This window comes from Cryptomeria japonica, chromosome 4 (genome assembly GCF_030272615.1).
Source record: "Cryptomeria japonica chromosome 4, Sugi_1.0, whole genome shotgun sequence".
NCBI lineage: Eukaryota > Viridiplantae > Streptophyta > Pinopsida > Cupressales > Cupressaceae > Cryptomeria > Cryptomeria japonica.
Genome location: NC_081408.1, coordinates 694,523,579 through 694,543,473, shown reverse-complemented (window position 1 = coordinate 694,543,473; position 19,895 = coordinate 694,523,579). Strand labels below are relative to the sequence as shown.

The window sequence follows — 19,895 nt, the reverse complement described above, 5'->3', positions numbered from 1 at the left end:
TCTTTGTTTAAGTTCTTTAGTGTATTGTCATTGGGATCCAACTTGATACATATTTGTGCACTATTCATTATTTCATGGTATTCAAATATATCTATGATTTAAGCATTTAAACATCAATTAAAATTATTAAAAACCCTTAAGAAGTTATAATGAACATCTGTAGGAACACTTATTTTAGAACACTTAAAATAATCATCATTTACATTGAAATCATCTATGTCATTACATGTTTAATCCTATTGTCTTCAACCACTTAGGAAAGGTCATAAAATAAAATATGCCAAGAGGTTGATTTGCGAGAACTTGAAACCTCATAATTTAGTGGCTTCCCCAAGATATATTTAAATACCATTGATACTTACACATTAATAGTGTATAAATCACAATGAACCAAATCAGAAAAATATGCACACAGCTAGATCAGATTTGTGCCTCAAGGATCAAATGCATATTATGTAAAACCATTCACAAACCAAACGATTGACCCACCTAGAGTTATAGGTCTACATATAATTTTAGGCAATAAACAGTTCAAGGGCATTACTTTCCTTACTATAATGAATTTATCTAAAATCTATAGCATCCATATTAATAATCATTGTTTCAAATCAAACTTCGTAATCCATCATCAGGTGAGAAATACTAAGGCAGGAGATAATGTTTATGTCATCTCTTAGTATCTCATCCTAATGATGGATCATGAAGTTTGATATTATCTCTTCTATTGATATTTGTCATAATGATGGTAGATTATGAAATTTGATCTAAAACATTGATAATAAAAATTGAACATAATCAAATCAAAGAATCTATTATATATTAACCTAGACTGTGGAAACCTCATACTTTTAATCCACATTTATCATCAATTTAAAAGCTAAATACACGTATTCTTTATGTTCTAAAAGAGACCATTCATTCCCTACTGATACTTACATTAATTTATACTTTGTTTGTATGCATTTATACAGTTAACCTAAATTCACATTCCTTTTTACACAACTCAATTCTTCATTACTGAGCAAAAGCAACAATATAGATAAATACAAGGTAAGCTGACATATCAAATCAAATATTTTGCTTATCTGAGGCTTTCTGTTTGAGCGCAGAGACAAAGTTGTGGATGTTTGTTCGATGCACCTGGCAATCATCCCTGGTCAAGACCCTGCTAATCTCTTCAACAACAGATCTAATCTTACTGCCTTCCTCCTCCACCATCACAACTCAGACAGCTCTAGCGATATCTTCCTTAGTAAAGGAACCATCCTCCTCATTTCTCCTCACCTCCACTCCCACCTTGAACTCCTCTGAAATCAGCCTGGCATTCAAACCTTGGTCATACTGCACTGGAAGAGCAACGTACGGAGCTCCAAACCTTAAACCTTCTGTAATAGAAGTCCACGCACAATGTGTCAGAGAGGCTCCAGTGGAAGGATGGCTCAAAATGTACAGTGGGAATTCCCAGTTTGGCGGCAACCCGAGGAGCCCAGTACTGCACCATGTCAGGTATCACAAAATCAGGGGAAAGCAATTTCAGCAGCTCTTCGAAAGGCTTCACGCAGAGATCGAGAGCTTTACAAGGTAGCGGCATTAGGTTTAAAGCTCCAATCCTGGACAAATCTGAGGTTGACTTAACGCCTGTGGGCAGACCATCCACGGATGGAATCGGTAACTGTACTTGTCGAATTCCCAGCGAGGGCTGTAGTTTCTGTTTAATCCTTTCTATATCAAGCTGAGTGGAGAGGAATGAAATTTTAAGGCCATAACTGGTGAGGCTCTTGGCCAGCTCTAGGAAAGGTGTTATGTGGCCATGGGCAAGCCAAGGAAACTTCAACACATGAAGCTGGCGCTGATCCGTCATTGTGTACAGCTGCAGAGTATTTGCAGGAACAAACTCGATCATAATCTCTCCTTTACGGAGATGAGGAATCGCTCGTGTTTGTCTTTTTCTCCTTGGAAGGAGATGAGCAGACTCTTGTCGTGTTCATTTAACATTTTTTTTCCTAAGATATCAGGATTTAATTATGTAGCTTTTTGATAATTTTTGTTTAATCAAATTATATATGTAGTGTATGTATATAGAGAATATTTATATCTATTTGATATGAGAGTATAATTTTTAGATTGAAATCTTTTTTTTACGAGTATAATTTTTAGTATTGAGCAAAACTTGATCTTATTTGATACTTCTAGATTGATATCCAGTAGTTTCCTCTAGAACCATTTATTCAAAAAATCATTTGAACATCAATGTGAAATATTACATTAAAATAATTACCAAATTTCATAATGTATATTCTCAAATTTCCTTTAAAATATCAAAATTACCTTATCTTCCATTCTCTTGAATGAAATTTCTATGGAATCATTTAAATTTTTTTATTTTGACTATAAAAAATTAATATTGCAAACTTATTTCATTTTTATTTTATTTTGTTTATTATCTTATTTGATAATGACAATATTTGTACTCAAAAATTTGTGGGCTAATGAAATTATTTATTTATTTTATCATATTTGAGCCAATTTTAATTTATTGAAAATGTGAAATACAAAAAATATAAGAGATTGTGATTAAAAAAATTAAAATTTGTATCTATCACTTTAAAATATTTTAAAACTTAATATTTATATTAAGTTTAACAAAGGTTAATGCATAATTATAAATTTTTGATATATTTATATCTATTTTTAATCCATTCGATTTTGTTTATTAATTTAGCCAATGAGCATATAGAATTAAAAATTAGAGTAACAATCCTTCAATCTAAATTTAATTTATTATTTTAAATAATTATAAAAATATTATTTATGTTTCTTTCTATTGGTTCATGTTGGGAATAACCAATATCAAAATAAAAGTAAATATAAAATCTCTTTTGTAAAACACATATCTAATCTAATGCATTTAATTCATTCAACCAAATTTCAAATCTATTAATAATTCTAATAACATGAACACTACTATATACATGATAAGAGTTATTTTTATGTGAAGGTAAGTTAATATGAAGGATTTTTTTTTGTCTTTATAAAATTAACTTCTAAATTATTTTGTATCATTAAATGATATTTTTTCACTCAATTTATTAGACACATCAAAATTCATTGCACTCACTACAATTATATTTATATTTCAAAAATATTATATAATAACTATTTAAAAAAAAATTGCAAGAATCAAGTAGCCCCCCTATAACTTTTTACATGAATGCTAATTTGATATGGACAGAAAGTCTCACCAATCAAGTTGGACCCCGACCCTAATAATTTATAATTATTCAAACATCAAATAAATAAGAATATAAATAGAAACTAAACGAACATACTTTTCTAAATTAGAAAAGATAATTAAATGTTAAAAATACTACTATAAATACGTCGTAACTTAAATTATCTCTCTTAATTTATTTATATGAGTTTAATTGATATCAAGCTAGTTTGAAATACAATTTTATTTTATGAATAGCAATCATTTCCATTAATAAATATAAAATACAGAATTCACAAAAAATGGTACAAGGATACAGGATCAACCGTATGGAATCAAATAGGCAATTCCTAGATAATCAAAAAACATAATAATATGGGCTAAGATCGGAGAGTAGAAAACATAGTGCAGCTGCTCATGTAGCTAAAGTAGTCGTTGATGGAGGTGGATCTTTACCATCCTTAGGACCCCATTGTTTAATGGGATCAAGGTTATCATTCAAAAGGGACCACCCTTCTTAAGTAGAAGCCACCACTTTTTGTTGTCTTGATTTATCTAAGAGGGCAAGATTGCCAAAGCCAAATGCAAAAAGCCTTTGGAAGAATTAAACCATCTATTATCCCCGCCAAAAGTCGGCCAACTGCTACCACCACAAAAGTCGACCACTCATTGGCACCACCATCGATCGAGCCCACACCCCTAGAGCCACACCTTGAGGCAAAGACTGATCATGGGAGGCTGAAGGACCAGCAGAGGTATTGATGAAAGGCTTCAGAGGCACTTTGGATTTCTAATATATGTATATTAATATATACACACATATACATATAAATTATACATATATATATATATATATATGTGTGTGTGTGTGTGTATGTATATGTATATATACATGCATACACATACACATACTGTTGGATTTTGCCAAGATCAAGAAGTCATTGAAATGTACATGAAAGAGACATAATATGGGATAAGAATAGACTGTATTCTCATTAATAGAAAATGATCAATAATCAACTGGATTATCTAGTTCAATAGTTGTTGTTACATACAATGTAGATGAGCCTGCTTATATAGGCAAGGCTAGGGATATGTATGAGCACACAAACATGACATGTGGCTCAATAAGAAACAAGGGTAGGTAGGAAATAGGTGTGGGTAGGTAGGAGAAATAATATAATATTCCACATGAGGTGGATCACCCACCGAAGGTGGAATTATCACTCCACAATAAGTGGATATGATAGTGTAATAACAAGATCAACACCATAAGAGGTGGAATTTCTCCTACACACACTATCCCAATGTGGCACAAACACCCAGGTGTCTCATATCCAAACTACTATGAAAAGCATTATCCTAAGTAAACTTAAGTAAGTGTAATAATATCCATGATGAATAATTATTTACACCAACACCCCCCCTTAAGTGCAACTTAGGGGAATGCACTTAAGTCTACAATGCAACTAAGCAATGCAAGATGGGTCCCGGCTACGAGGCCATGTTAGGTACCCATGCACAAATGCAAATGCATGCAAACCAATGCAATGAAATCTCTCACAAAGTGGGGAAAGAGAGAAAAACCCAATGGGAAAAAACCCTCCCCCAAAAGAAGAGATGAAAGCTATACAAGAGAACTCTCAAAGAAGTATGTGAGGAACAAAACCCCATGTGAGGAAAATGTCCCCCCCATATGAGAGAAGAAGAGAAGTCAAACTGTGATCATCCCTCAATGAAGAATCTGCACCAATGATAGAAGCTCGATGTATGAAGAAACTGCTCCACGAACGTCGAACAACATTCCTCCCCTTAGGAAGAAACAAAACCAAAGGTGTATCCATGAAGTCTCCCCAATCATGAAGGGAAGATGTATGAAGAAAACTCATGATGAAAGGAATCTCTGAAAACTGCTCAAGTGTCTCCATGTCAATGCTGAAAGATACCCCTTCCAAAGATGGTAAACTGTGCCATACTGCTGAAAAAGGAACTCCAGCATCTAGTGGAGATGGATGTAGAACAATATCCAAAGACTCATGTGTCTCCTCAAAGAATAAAGAGACCTCCTCCAACTGCTGTACATAAGTATCCACAATCATGTCAACCTCGAAAGAATGATCATGTAGAGAATGAACAAGAGGGTCAGAGTATGCCCTCGCAACAATCGAAGAAGGATCATCTTCATCAAAGAGAAGATGTATGTCATCAATGATGTCTCCCAAATCTGCAATGTAGGATTCCACAAACAAACCTGCAATATCTGTCAAGTAATCATCCCATGAATCTGAAGCTGGAAGACAATGTATATCCTGCTGCACTGAATCACATGTAGGCAAAACTGTCGCACTATCTGCATCATCAGGTGCAATAGGTGATGTGATATCAATATGAGGAGATGAAATAGAAGACTCAAGAACTGGGTTACATGTGAGAATCCCCAAATTCAAGTGTCCAAAGTTCTCCTCAAAATCTGAATCATCATAATAAGTGTGATCATCATGTGTAGAATCATCAAATGTGAAATCATCATCATCAACAAAATCTGAAAAGGAGTATAACCGAGATGCATGATCAACCACCCCAGTTGCAATGATAGCTCTAGTCTCCATGTCTCTAATAAAAACTGAGTCAGGTGTGAACTCCACAACTCTCTTAGTTGCGCCATGTGTGATTTGATAGATAGAAAGGAGATTGTTTGTCAAGTGGGGTACACACAACACATCATTGAAGGAGTTATCCCCAATGTCAATAGATCCTTTCCCAATCACATCCATGTATGTATGATTGCCCATCAAAATCTGTGGCATGGTGCAAGGCTCAAATGTAGAGAACATAGACTGTGAAGATGCCATATGATGAGAAGCCCCTGAATCTAGAAGCCATCTCTCTGAAGTATGATTTGTTGTAGCACATAGAGCTTGTCCTTTTCTTGTTCCAAAAGAGTGAGTCTTTCCACTTGTAGAAGCCATGAATGCTTGCCCTTTTCCTTTTGAATGTGAGGAAGTGGAAGTTGATGAATCATCCTTCTTGTAGACTTTAGGCAAATCAATGTTATGCTTTTTGATGATATGTGTGAGCTCATCAATCTTCTTAGTATGGCAACGATGTTCCTCATGACCAATCTTTTTACAATAAGCACAAGTAGGTCTCTCTCTCTTTGGTGAATTATCTTTCTTGGAAGAAGATGAATCTCCTTGTTGTGGAGAAGATGATGCTTTATCCTTAGGCTTTGATTGCCATTTCTTCTTGTTTGAGTTGTCCTTTCCTTGATTTCCTTTGTTTCCTTGATTTGCCACCAATGCTTGAGACTTAGAAGAAGTCTTAAGAATGCCCATGCTTATCAACTTAGTTTGTTCCATCATCAACATTTCATTGAAAGCATCAAATGTAGGCATTTTGTAGCTTGAACCCATTGTCATCCTATGAGTTTGGAAACTAGAAACAAATGCTGCATATTCTTGTGGAAGCTTCCCTATCAAGTTGAATATCAATTGAGTATCCTTCTTATCAATGCCACAATCTTTGAGTTGTGCCCTCAACTCATTTGCCTTAGTGACATAATCTTGTATAGTATCAAAGTTCTTGGGATCTAACATGGTGAGATCACTATCAATTTGATATCCCCTAATCTCATCAACTTGACCATACAAGTCTTGAAACTTTTGCCAAGCATCCTTGATTAGAGTACATTTCTCGATATGAAAAATGAGATCCTTTGATACATACTTTCTTAAGGTACCAATTGCCATGATATTTTTAGTGAGCCAATCTAAGTGACCAACTGGATCAGCCTTAGGATCAGCTGGAGCAACAATAGTTCCATCAATGTAATGAGTGAGTCCTTTTTCCATAAGTTTACTCCATGCATCAATTTTCCAAGTAGCATAGTTATGTGGAGTTAAGAGAGGAAACTTAGAAGAACTCATAGCAGCAAAAAGGAAAGAACACAAGAGCACAAAAGCACAAGAGACACCCCCCAAATTCAATCAATCAAAGTACCCCCCCAAAAGTGATGATTTTGGCACTTTATACTTAGTGCGATTACAATGAGCCACTTGCAAAACAAGGCAAAGTGGGCTTATGATGCAAATTTTACAACTTCTCAAATGAGATACAAGAGACTTCAATCAATTGTGCAATGAATCTAACTGAGATTCAAGCAAATATACAAGTACCAAGAGAGCCAAAAATGGCCAAGATCTGAAAGTACAGTTTCTACTTACAATGACATCAATCTGATAGCATCATGTGAAAGTAGACGAAAAAATACGCACTTTCAAAAAAAACGGCACCTAAAAAGGAGGTCGGATGACCCCAAACGAAGCCTCTGAAGTTGCAAAAACTGGGATTACTCAGGGACAGTCACCAAAAACTGCATTTTCTGAAAAATCCGTGCATCAAAATCAAAAAATTCTTTCACCACTGCGGAGAGCACGAAATTCTAGCCCATTTCAAAAAAAATTGCACCCAAAAAGGAGCAAAAATGAGCAATTTATGGCCATTTGAAGTTGAACTGCAAAATCAAAAATGCAAATGAGAGGGGGTCAAAAAATTTCCAAACCCTGCTGATGTGGCGCTGACGTCAGCAAAACACTGTCTTAAATTTGATGGCCGTATGACCGTCGCCAAAACTTCGCTGCCTGGCTGACTGGGCGTCCGTACCGTACGGACGGATTACGTGGCAGACCGATCGGATATTCCGTACTGTACGGATGATGATGTGGCAGATGTGACTGGGCTGTTGATGTGGCAGTCCGTACTGTGTACGTGTCGTACGGTTTGATCTGCGTGTTGTACGGAAAGTCCGACGTGGCGATGACTGTACGAGGAGCTGGCTGAGCTGACGTGGCAGAAGAACCTGCGTGGCGGTTGTCTGTGTTTAACCCGCGGGCCAGTGGCCTCCTGCCACGTGGCGGACGCGGCCTCCGGTCTTCGTGACTGGACGGTCAGATGTCCGCGTGGCGCGGGTGACGCAGGAGGCGGCTCGCAGGAGGAGCCGCAGGGTGGTGGCGCGAACTGGTCGGGCGCTCTGTGGAGAGGTGGCCAGGAGCCTGGGCGGAGCCGGAGACGTGGGAGGCGCCGCCGGGGGACGGTGAGGTGGCGCCGAGAAGCGGCGCTGGTGCGGCTGAGACGGTGCTGCAGGAAGCGGAGGGAGCGCAAGCCGGGGCGGAGGCGCTGCTGGGCGCTCGGAGCATGAAGGGAGGACGGCCGACGGCAGTGTACGACGCGGCGAGGGGGCGCAGACGGAAGGTACAACAGGTACGCGAGCGGGCGTCGGGCGGTACACTGCGGCGCTGTCAGGTACGTTCTGCGAAATACCTGCAACCTGCAGGTCACGGGCGTACGGGGGGGGGGTCTGCGGACCGCCCAAAAACCAAAGTTTTTTTTTTTGATTTTTTTTTTGCTTTGCTTTTTGATTTTTCAATTTTTTTCGATTTTTTCAAAAAATTTTGATTTTTTTTTTTTTTTGAAATTTTTTTGACAAATAATTTCGGAAAAAATGAAAATTTTTTTTTTGAAAAATATATATAAAATTCGAAAAATCCGTACGATTAGCAAAATTGGGGAAAAAATTTTTCCTCACCAAAATAGGCCAACTTTATAACCAAAATTCATGGAAAGGGCCTTCCGGACGCAATGGAGAGGTCGGATCTGGTCTAGGACGCCTCCAAATGACGATGCTCCTCAGATCTGCCTCTTGACGTCACAATAATGCCTCTTCAAGACGAATCAATGAAGCTCCAATAGCTCTGATACCATGTTGGATTTTGCCAAGATCAAGAAGTCATTGAAATGTACATGAAAGAGACATAATATGGGATAAGAATAGACTGTATTCTCATTAATAGAAAATGATCAATAATCAACTGGATTATCTAGTTCAATAGTTGTTGTTACATACAATGTAGATGAGCCTGCTTATATAGGCAAGGCTAGGGATATGTATGAGCACACAAACATGACATGTGGCTCAATAAGAAACAAGGGTAGGTAGGAAATAGGTGTGGGTAGGTAGGAGAAATAATATAATATTCCACATGAGGTGGATCACCCACCGAAGGTGGAATTATCACTCCACAATAAGTGGATATGATAGTGTAATAACAAGATCAACACCATAAGAGGTGGAATTTCTCCTACACACACTATCCCAATGTGGCACAAACACCCAGGTGTCTCATATCCAAACTACTATGAAAAGCATTATCCTAAGTAAACTTAAGTAAGTGTAATAATATCCATGATGAATAATTATTTACACCAACACATACACATACATGTAACCAATAAACTTATAATTTTATTTAATTATAATAAACTAACAATATAAAAATATATAAAAAAATCATTTAAGAATATGTCTCTCAATGTCCTCTTTGTTTTTTTAATCAATATATGATTTAAAATCATTCAAGTACAATTATCAATGTCTTTTCGTATACTACCATGGACTATAAAGCATATGCATTACTTGGTAACAAAAGTTGTGTGTGTGTATATAGAATACGAGAGCCTAATTGGAAAAAAAAATTATAAGGGTTGATATCTCTTTGTTAGGGTTTTAAAGAATGACATCCTATTCATCTATTGTCGGATGTGCTATGAAGAGACGGTTGTGTTGTGATGTCCATGTGTAATAAGTTAAATCATGACTAAAATTCACCACACATATCTTTGTCGTTTGGCATTCTATCATGGTTGAACTCAAACCATGCAAACGTAGCTAATAATAATTGATTTAATATAAGAAATGGACTGAAATTACATGTATTGATTTCAACGTAAAGGAAATACATGGAATCTCTGTTCTACCTCTTTTCAAGAAAACAATTTCTCTGCTCTTCTTTGTTTTATTTGCCCATAGTGTTGTGTTCATGAATGGACTGGAATGGAGCTCTCCTTTACGCAGCCTACCTTTGCTGCTCATAGGTCATACGTTGAACTCCTCTACTCTTTCCCAGTCCCAAACTCCACACATCCTCATCTGGATTGAAACCTTTGCTTACAACAAGCAATTGAATTATTTTATCTTTTCTTTGAACTGGCACCTTTGTCTTCAAGTTTTTCCAACACCCTCTTTTGTCCACTCATCACGGTCACCACTGCTCGTCGTTTACTCTTACCACACCTTCTTCCTTCTTTAAACGCTGGCTTTTCCACTCAATGTGGCAACCCTATTTCTTCCCTACTCTGCAACATACCTAATATTTTTCTCTCCCTCCACTCTTCTCCTGGGTCACTGTCCCCTCTCCCTATTTTGGGCCCCCTCTTGCTACGCACTTTCTCCTCCTCTTAAAGATGCAGCCCTTTTTCCCTTGTCTGACAGCCCACTACCCCTTTCTCATGATCGCACCTTCGTTACTCTCCTTTATTCCCCTCGATTCCCAATTCCTAATCCTAAATAAGGCGTTATTGAAATTTGAATATGCTTTGACGGACATCCATACACTACTCCAATTTTCCTATTTTGGCACAGACAGGCAGCATGGTGGCAACGGTTATGGGATTTAACATTACACCTGCCAAGTGTCTAATGTAAGAAAAATAAACCAGTGAAAAAAAAAAAATGTAGAGAAGAACAATAGTACTTAACATTCAGATTTACATGGAGAAATCTGGTAAAAAAAAAAATAATAGGCAGATTGTCTTTGTATTGATTCTCAGAAATTACAAAAAAACTGTACATCAAAACATAACTTCATATAGCATTAAAAAAAAACTGTACATCAAAACATAACTTCATATAGCATAAAACAATGGAATTGCAGAATCTTAAATGAAAACAACTTACTAAAAATAATATGACTCAACCACTGCTAGATGAAAATCCTATTTAGAATTCACATTCCAACATGTAAAGCCTTCTGTGTACAAATCCATTCGATGGATGTCCATACCTTATTTTAATGCTCCCATTCTGGCACAGGCAGGCAGGATGCTCCTCCATCAGAAAGGCAATGCGTTTACAAATGGAGAGAAGACATAAGAAATATATATTTTATTAACTTAGGCCGGTCTTCTAGCAATTTTGTTCAGAGAAATTAAGTAGCTAGGGGAGATATTGAGTGGTTCAAGAGCAACTTCGGGAAACAGCTCGACTATTTGAGAATAGTAAGAGGAGTACAATCACAGAAATAGCCATTTTCTTTTCTCTGAAACGAAATCATAACGATCACAGAGTGATGGCAGCCTTATCTTCAAGATATTAGATACGGCCACAACAAAAGTGGTTGAGAGGAAATCCAGAAGTAAGACATGGCAAAACATAGGAGGTTACAATGGAATTGAATACAAGTCAACTACGGCCTTATAAGTTTAAGCCTTTATCATACATATAGATATATATATCAAACAGTTTGTTTACTGGATGCTTTCTCCTTGAGCGCAGAGAAAAACTTGTGTATGTTTGTTCGATGGACTTGAGAATCATTACTGGTAAGAACCCTACTAATTTCCTGAACATTGGATTTAATCCGACTGCCTTCTTCCCCTACCATAACACCTCGGATAGCTCTAGCTATGTCCTCCTTAGTGAAATAACCATCCTCCTCGTTTCTTCTGACCTCCACTCCCATCCTCAACTCGTCAGCAATTAGCCTAGCAGTTAACCCCTGCTCGTACTGGATTGGAAAAGCAACAAAAGGCACTCCAAACCTCAGGCCTTCTGTCACAGAATTCCACCCACAATGTGAAAGAAATGCTCCAGTGGAAGGATGGTTCAAGATATGCAATTGAGGCACCCACTCTGTAACCACGAGTCCCCTTCCATGGATGCGATCTTTAAATCCTTGAGGCAACTCAGCCGCCACGTGGCCAGTAAGAACACACAAGAATGGGATTTTACTTTCCTCCAAGCCAAACAGGAGAGCATCGAGCTGTTGGGCGGTGAGAAGACATTCACTGCCGAAAGACACAAACACGACAGAACGAGTGGGCTGCCTGTCCAGCCACGTGAAGCAAGGTGTCACGGGGCTAGGTTTTCCCGTGCGGCACCGACGATCTTTTAGGTACTTGTCTGTGAGATCCAAGCACTTCCAAGAACTCAGACTATGCCTGTAAGCACTCCCTAGCTCCAGAACCTGCACACACACACTTGCACAACACGTACAAACTTGCACAACGGAATCCTTACACAATAACACAATGTTGGGGCAATAAGATAGCTTTATTGATCTGAAGAATGGCCCCTGGCCCGGTCTACAAACAATTCCAACTATGTCGTTGGTCACTACCCCAAGTACTTCCCCAGCACCCGATTACAAGTTCCTGCCCCTGGATCAACGTCCACTCTTGAAACACCGGTACAAACACCACTGCACCTCGCCCCTGGCTGTAGCTTCTCATGTAAACTCCTAATCCACAAAGACCCTGTCTCCTTTGGAACTCAACCTAGCGCACCACTGACTCTTTCGTGAGCCCGCGACGACTTACCCAGTACAAGACCCAGGCCCCCTCCTTAAACGGGGACTCCAAGTCGCTCTGCTGCTCCTACTTCACCTTTGCTCTGCAATCTCTCTGAACACCTTTGCTCGCTGGAATGCTGTTTTGGTCCTCCTTGGATTTCTCCACCATGAACTTTCGCCTGTGGGAAAGTAAAGCACAATGTAGATACATTCTCTCGTGAACGGTTGAGGTACTTTGCTTCCCCCTATATAAGTTTTTCGTCCAGTTCTTACACATCTGTAGCTTGGCCATATCCATATGTCCGTCACCACAACTTCCACCTGCTGAGAATAACAAGGGACTTACAACCCCAGAAGCATACTGGTCTCCCCGAGACAGCAGCCCCTTACATCCTCCCCCACTTAAAATAGGCAACGTCCTCGACTCCAGCAACACAGTCCCGAACTTATGCTACAGAGGCCCCCAACTTTGTTTACACTTAGAAGGGGAGGCTGGAGTTCCTCTCCAAGAACTCCAAAACCTTGGCTTCATATTTCCAGAGGTTCTCAGCCTTCTCCCAAGTCGCCTCTTCTCGGGACTGGCCCTGCCAATGAACTAAGAACTCCTTCCACTTCCTGTTTCCAAATCCTCGCTCCTTTACAGCGATCACTTCCTCCACATCTAGTCCTGACCTGTCCTTGACAAATGCTGGTCCTCGGGTTGGTATGTTCCTGCTGTTGTCCTCCTTATCATGATGATACGAACGGAGTTGGCTAACATGGAAAACATTGTGGACTCTAAGATGCACCGGTAACTTCAGCTTGTATGCAACTTTCCCAATCCGCCCTGCGATTGTGAATGGTCCGTCAAATCTGCGACCAAGTGATGCACTCAACCCCTTGGGTGTCTTAAACTGAACTAGGTCCGTCCTAAGAAAGACCTTGTCACCAACTTTGAACTCCACATTGCTCCTCCCTGAGTCTGCATAATGCTTCATTCTTTCTGCGACCTTGACCAAGTTATGCCTCGCATGATCCACTCGATCTTGCCACTCCTTCAACCTATCTTTTGCATCCGGACAGTCCCCGACATATCCACTCAAAACAGTATGAGGAGTCAGTGGCTGCTGACCTATAGCCAATTCAAAAGGTGAATACTGACTCGATGCACTCTTCTGCATGTTGTGGCTAAACTGCGCTGGGTCCAACAACTTTGGCCAGTTGGATTGGTCCGACCAAACAAAGTGCCTCAGATAGTCCTCCAGGACCCCATTAATCCTTTTGGTCTGTCCATCTGTCTCTGGGTGATGACTCGTCGACATGAGCAACTTTGTCCCTATTAGCTTGAACCTCTCCTTCCAGAAATTGCTGGTAAAGCGGGCATCCCTATCACTAATGATACTCAACGAAATACCCCAATACTTTACAACATTCCTAAAGAAGTAGTCGGCAACGTCCTCGGCTCTGCACGGTGCCTTGCACAGTACAAAAACAGCATGCTTCGAGAACCTGTCAACCACGACCATGATACTACTGTACACGTCCACTTCTGGCAACCCTATGATGAAATCCATACTCACGCTTGCCCACGGTCTTACTGGTATGGGTAAGGGCTGCAACAAACCTCCCGAAGATTTAGTTACCACCTTATCCTGTTGACATATGAGACAGCTCCTGACATACTCATCCACATCTTTCCTCATGTTCTACCAGTAGAAGCCTCTCTCAACAAATGCAAGGGTTCTCTTTTGTCCTGGATGGCCTACCCACAGACTATCATGACATTCATTGAGAACTTCCCTCCTCACATTCTTCCACTTCGGAAGGTAAACTCGATCCTGGGTGAACAACAACAACCCATCCTTGATGCTGAACTTCTGAGTCCTACCCTCCTTAGCTTGTTTATACAGCTCTGCAGCCTAAAGATCCATCAGGTACCCCTCCTTGATAGACTCCAACACCTCACTAGATAGTTCCACTCAGCTAGCCCCGGGCTGTGCCTCTTGGTCCCCTTCAATAGCAACTAACTGTCCCTTCTTGCTTAGAGCATCCGCTACAACATTCTTCTTTCCTGGGTTGTAGAGAATCTCAAAATCAAACTCTGCTAAGAACTCTTGCCACCTGGCTTGCTTTGGAGTGAGCTTCACCTGAGTCTTAAAATACATTGAGGAAACATTGTCTGTCTTCACCACAAACTGCGTTCCCAAGAGATAGTGCCTTCGGGTTCGAAGATAATGAATGATCCCGATCATCTCCTTCTCATGGGCAGGGTAATTCCTCTCCCTATCCTGCAACTTTCTTGACTCATAAGCCACTGGATGTCCATCCTGCATCAACACCCCTCCGACTGCAAAGTCCGAAGCATCGCTTTGAACCTCGAATGGCCTCGTGAAATCAAGAAATGCCAACACTGGTGCTGATGTGAGTCTCTCCTTGAGTGTCTCAAAGGTCGTCTGACACTTGTCTGACCACTTCCACTTCCGGTCCTTCTTTAGAAGTTCTATTAAGGGCGCAACACATCTAGAAAACCCTTCAACAAACCTCCTGTAGTAATTCGCCAAACCAAGAAACGACCTCACTTCATGAATATTCTGCAAGGGTTCCCAATCCTGGATTGCTCTCAATTTCTCTGGATCTGGATGAATGAAACCTTTTCCAATGATATGCCCCAAGAAGTGCACCTCTTCCTGAGCAAACGCACATTTCTCCTTCTTGACAAAAAGCTTGTTCTCCCGGAGCAACTGAAATACTTCTGCCAAGTGTTGCTTGTGCTCCTCCATGTTCTTACTGTAGACTAGTATATCGTCCAGATACACCACCATAGACTTATCCAACAGAGGTCGGAACACATCGTTCATGAGTGTACAAAACCTTGCGGGTGCATTGCATAGCCCAAACGGCATCACCATGAACTCGTATGACCCATACCTGGTCACACATGCAACCTTCTCCTTGTCTCCCACTGTAATCCTCACTTGATAGTAGCCCTGCTTAAGATTAAGCTTACTGAAGACCTTTGCCCCAGACAATCGGTCAAAACAATCAACAATAAGAGGTAGGGGATACTTATTTTTGATGGTCAACTTGTTCAGGGCCCTGAAGTCGATACATAACCTCAATGTTCCATCTTTCTTCTTCTAGAACAACACAGGCGCCCCATACGGAGAACGGGATGGCTTGATGTAACCCGCCTCAAGCAGCTCCTCCAACTGCCTCTTCAGTTCTACCATCTCGAGACCAGATAACCTGTACGAAGCGTATGCTGGTGGCTTCGCCCCTGGTACCAATTCAATCTTGTGATCTATAGTTCTCCTCTCTGGGAGTTGAGCGGGTAGCTTGACTGGCATAGTGTCCTCAAACTCCAGAATGACTTCCTCTACTTCAGGTGGAATGGGTGTCTCCTGCACATCTTCAAGTTCATCCCAACCTCCAAGTAGCGCTGCCAAAAACATCGGTTCCTTACCATGCTTCTTGGCCGCCTTTTTCATTCCCAATGCTGAAATCATCGGAGCCTTCCCAGACTGTCGCCTCTCTATCATCTTCACCAAGCATGTCTGCTTCGGATCTAAAAACACCAACGAATCCAGGTGAGGTATCACCGCAACCTTGCCAATCTTCAAAAACTCCTGACCCAAAATCAACTCAAAATCATCCATTTCGATCACTATCAGATCCATGCGACCCTGCCATGAGCTGACTTTCAGTGGTATGTCCCGGACAATACCATGTATCTTTTTTAACGAGGAATTCACCGCCTTGAAAGAGCATGCTTCCGCTTGCACCTTCAACCCCAGATCTCTAGCTCTTCCGGCTGAGATAAAGTTGTGAGTAGCTCTTGTATTCACCATAGCCACTGTGTACTTCCCACTCAACTGGGCCTCCATGTAACACAACTTATTACGGTTCTCAGGTTCGGCAGTCGTTGCCCTAGGCTGCTCGATGGCATTGACTGCACCCAAACGCTGGATCACACCCATCGCTACAATCTGACCATCCTGTTTTGCTGACATCTGTGTAGAGTTCAACCTCTGTCGCTGTAGACATTCTCTCGCCCAATGATCTGAGCCTCCATAGATGAAACACCCACGCCCTCTCTTGTCAGTCTTTGACTCGGCGTCTCTCGAACCTTTGCTGGAACCTTTACCAGATCAGGACTTCCCTATCCCGCTCTGTTTGCTACTAGAAGAGTCCCCCTTTCCCTTAGAATTTCCATCATCCTTGGGTTGGAACTGCTTCTTGTCTTTCTTCGGCGGATAGGATCCACCCAATGCACCCGGTGCCTTCGACAAATCCTTGTAGTCAACCAGTCGATCCGCGACTGAAATGGCCTCCTCGACATTTGGAACCTTCAGCTTCTATAGCTCGTTCTGAGCCCACGGTGCCAGACCCTTCAAGAAGTGGTACAACTTGAAATCTTGATCCATATTTGGAAATTCCAACATAAGGACCCAGAAAGCTTTGATGTAATCTCGGATCTTCCCTGTTTTCTTCAGGTCTGAAAGTTGTTTGAAGGAGGTCCAACCTGCATTCTCTGGCTTGAACTGCTCCTTGAGTGCGTCCCACAACTCATCCCATGTGTCTACCTTGACTACCGACCTACCAACCTCCATGTCCTAAAGTCTGGTCCTCCACCAAAGCTTTGTTGCTCCAGTGAGGAATCTTGTGGCCGTTTCCACCTTTTCTTCATCCGTCAAACCCCTCATGGATTTCAGGTACCTACCCATGTCAAAGAAGAAATTCTCCATGATCTTGTCGTCTCGATCACCCTCATACTTTTCAGGTGGTGTCACTCTTGCACCCTTGGTAATCCCTGCTTGAGAAACACAACTCTTGACAAACTCGATCTCCCAAAGAGCCTTCTTCAACTCATCTTCGAGTCTAACTCGTTCTTGTTGTTCATGTCCATACAGGACTTGGAGATCCTTGATCTCGCCTTCAGCAACGTCCAGTCTTACCTTGGCGACCTCCACGCGCGCCAGCAGCTCCATCTCTTCCAAAACCTCCAAACGGTTTCTCACTTCAAGAAGTCGCTCCTTTGTCTTGGACCTCTCAGTGACATGAATATGGGGCGAGCCCTGCTCCCCCTCTGACTCCTTGTCAGAATCCCCCGCTCTTGACTTCGTCATGACTGCTGTAAACTGAACTCCCTTTTAGTGTGCTAGCTTGGGGTATCAAAACCTTGTGCTCTGATACCAACTATCACGGGGCTAGGTTTTCCCGTGCGGCACCGACGATCTTTTAGGTACTTGTCTGTGAGATCCAAGCACTTCCAAGAACTTGGACTACGCCTGTAAGCACTCCCAAGCTCCAGAACCTGCACACACACACTTGCACAACACATACAAACTTGCACAGCGGAATCCTTACACAATAACACAATGTTGGGGCAATAAGATAGCTTTATTGATCTGAAGAATGGCCCCTGGCCCGATCTACAAACAATTCCAACTATGTCGTTGGTCACTACCCCGAGTACTTCCCCAGCACCCGATTACAAGTTCCTGCCCCTAGATCAACGTCCACTCTTGAAACACCGGTACAAACACCACTGCACTTCGCCCCTGGCTGTAGCTTCTCACATAAACTCCTAATCCACAAAGACCCTGTCTCCTTTGAAACTCAACCTGGCGCACCACTGACTCTTTCGTGAGCCCGCGACGACTTACCCAGTACAAGACCCAGGCCCCCTCCCTAAACGGGGACTCCAAGTCGCTCTGCTACTCTGCTGCTGCTCCTACTTCACCTCTGCTCTGCAATCGCTCTGAACACCTTTGCTTGCTGGAATGCTGTTTTGGTCCTCCTTGGATTTCTCCACCATGAACCTTCGCCTGTGGGAAAGTAAAGCACAATGTAGATACATTCTCTCGTGAACGGTCGGGGTACTCTGCTTCCCCCTATATAAGTTTTTCGTCCAGTTTTCACACATCTGTAGCTTGGCCATATCCATATGTCCGTCACCACAACTTCCACGTGCTGAGAATAACAAGGGACTTACAACCCCAGAAGCATACTGGTCTCCCCGAGACAGCAGCCCCTTACACATGGCTCTGCAGCTGGCCGCAGGGGGAGGCTCTGCAATAAAATACCCACGGGAAACATTAACCACCCGGTGCTTCTCTGAAAATAGTCCACAAATTTGCCTTCCAACTCTAGGCAAGTATTGCAAGCCGTTGCCCAACTTTCCTCCACAGAGACACAATGGCGGTCCACGAAGCTGAGGCCCTCACAAATACCATGTTGCTTCTTTTGATACAACGGCAGCTGATTCCGCGCTTCAAAGAGTCGGTTGCGGACGACCTCAGAGGGGAATCCCAGTGGCAGTGCACAGAGATCGCTGGCCGTGGGGATTTCGGGCAGTCCGTGCCTGTGCTGACCCATTACGAAACTCAAGGATGTCATGCTAATCCCCGTGAAATTTATTGTTGGAATGCCCAGCTTCGCGGCAACCCGAGGAGTCCAGAACAGCGTCGTATCATGTATGACAAAATCCGAGGAAAGCAGTTTCAGCAATGTCGCGAAGGGCTGTTCGCAAAGATCTACGGCTTGGAAGAGCAGCGGTATTAAGTCTGTTCTTCCTATCTCGGATAAACCTGCGGTGGACTCAACGCCTACGGGCAGGCCGTCTACGGATGGCAATGGGAGCTCAACCAGCTCAATTCCAGGCACTATCTTCTTTTTAATCCGTGCAATGTTTAGCGGAGTGGAGACAAAGGAAATTCTCAATTCATATGAGAGGAGGCTCTTGGCCAGCTCTAGAAAGGGTGTTATATGGCCGTGTGCAAGCCAAGGGAACATCACCACATGAAGCTGGTGTTGGGTCGCCATTGTTTACAATTGCAGCCTATTTGAAGTTAAAAGAAATCAGAAGAGAAACTCAAACGTGAGCTCCCTCTGAATGCAAACCCAATCCATTGAGTTTATAGGAAAGTACATTATAAATTGTGGTTATAATCGTAGCTTAAGCATCAATAATGTAAAGTTGAGAGAGGTTGGCGTGAATGGTGTTGATGGCAATATAAATGCTTGGTCGGCTGGTGACGACGTGACAGGCCCTGTAAGTCAGTGTGACAATTAATATATCTTTGTGAGCAGTAGTAACCAATCATTCATTTACGGAGAAAGAGAAACTCTCGTAGTTAATTGTGAGAACGCCAACTTCTTCAAACCCACTTCTACAGGGCAATGGCTACGCAGCGGACAAAACGGCCCGCCCCATGCCATGCCATGCCATGCCCCCATGCGATGACGTGACCACTCCTTCCAATCAAACCCTTCGTGCAAAGGACATTTTTTCATTTTTT

At 41.7% G+C, this 19,895-nt stretch overlaps 2 protein-coding genes across 2 annotated transcripts; both read right to left on the bottom strand.

Moving 5' to 3' along the window:
* Positions 1–1,336: 1,336 nt before the first annotated feature.
* LOC131060459 (UDP-glycosyltransferase 79A2-like) lies at positions 1,337–1,861 on the bottom strand. The gene has a single exon (XM_057993692.2). It carries the CDS (start codon positions 1,859–1,861, stop codon positions 1,337–1,339), a length of 525 nt encoding a protein of 174 aa, XP_057849675.2.
* Positions 1,862–17,752: 15,891 nt separating this feature from the next.
* On the bottom strand, positions 17,753–19,419 carry LOC131875333 (anthocyanidin-3-O-glucoside rhamnosyltransferase-like). Its single transcript, XM_059219425.1, has 3 exons — positions 18,590–19,419; positions 18,338–18,422; positions 17,753–17,908 (listed from the first exon to the last, which is right to left on the bottom strand). Exons 1-3 carry the CDS (start codon positions 19,417–19,419, stop codon positions 17,753–17,755), a joined length of 1,071 nt encoding a protein of 356 aa, XP_059075408.1.
* Between the last annotated feature and the right edge of the window lie 476 nt (positions 19,420–19,895).

Bases quoted from the DNA above. Each gene is read 5' to 3' on its own strand.
- LOC131060459 (XM_057993692.2), bottom strand. From the start codon at position 1,861: ATGACGGATCAGCGCCAGCTTCATGTGTTGAAGTTTCCTTGGCTTGCC.
- LOC131875333 (XM_059219425.1), bottom strand. From the start codon at position 19,419: ATGGCGACCCAACACCAGCTTCATGTGGTGATGTTCCCTTGGCTTGCA. The intron at 18,423-18,589 runs GTAAGTCCCTTG...ACTTTCCCACAG, and splicing joins ACCAGTATGCTTCTGGGGTT to GCGAAGGTTCATGGTGGAGA. The intron at 17,909-18,337 runs GTGAAGTAGGAG...GTGTGTGTGCAG, and splicing joins AGAGCGATTGCAGAGCAGAG to GTTCTGGAGCTTGGGAGTGC.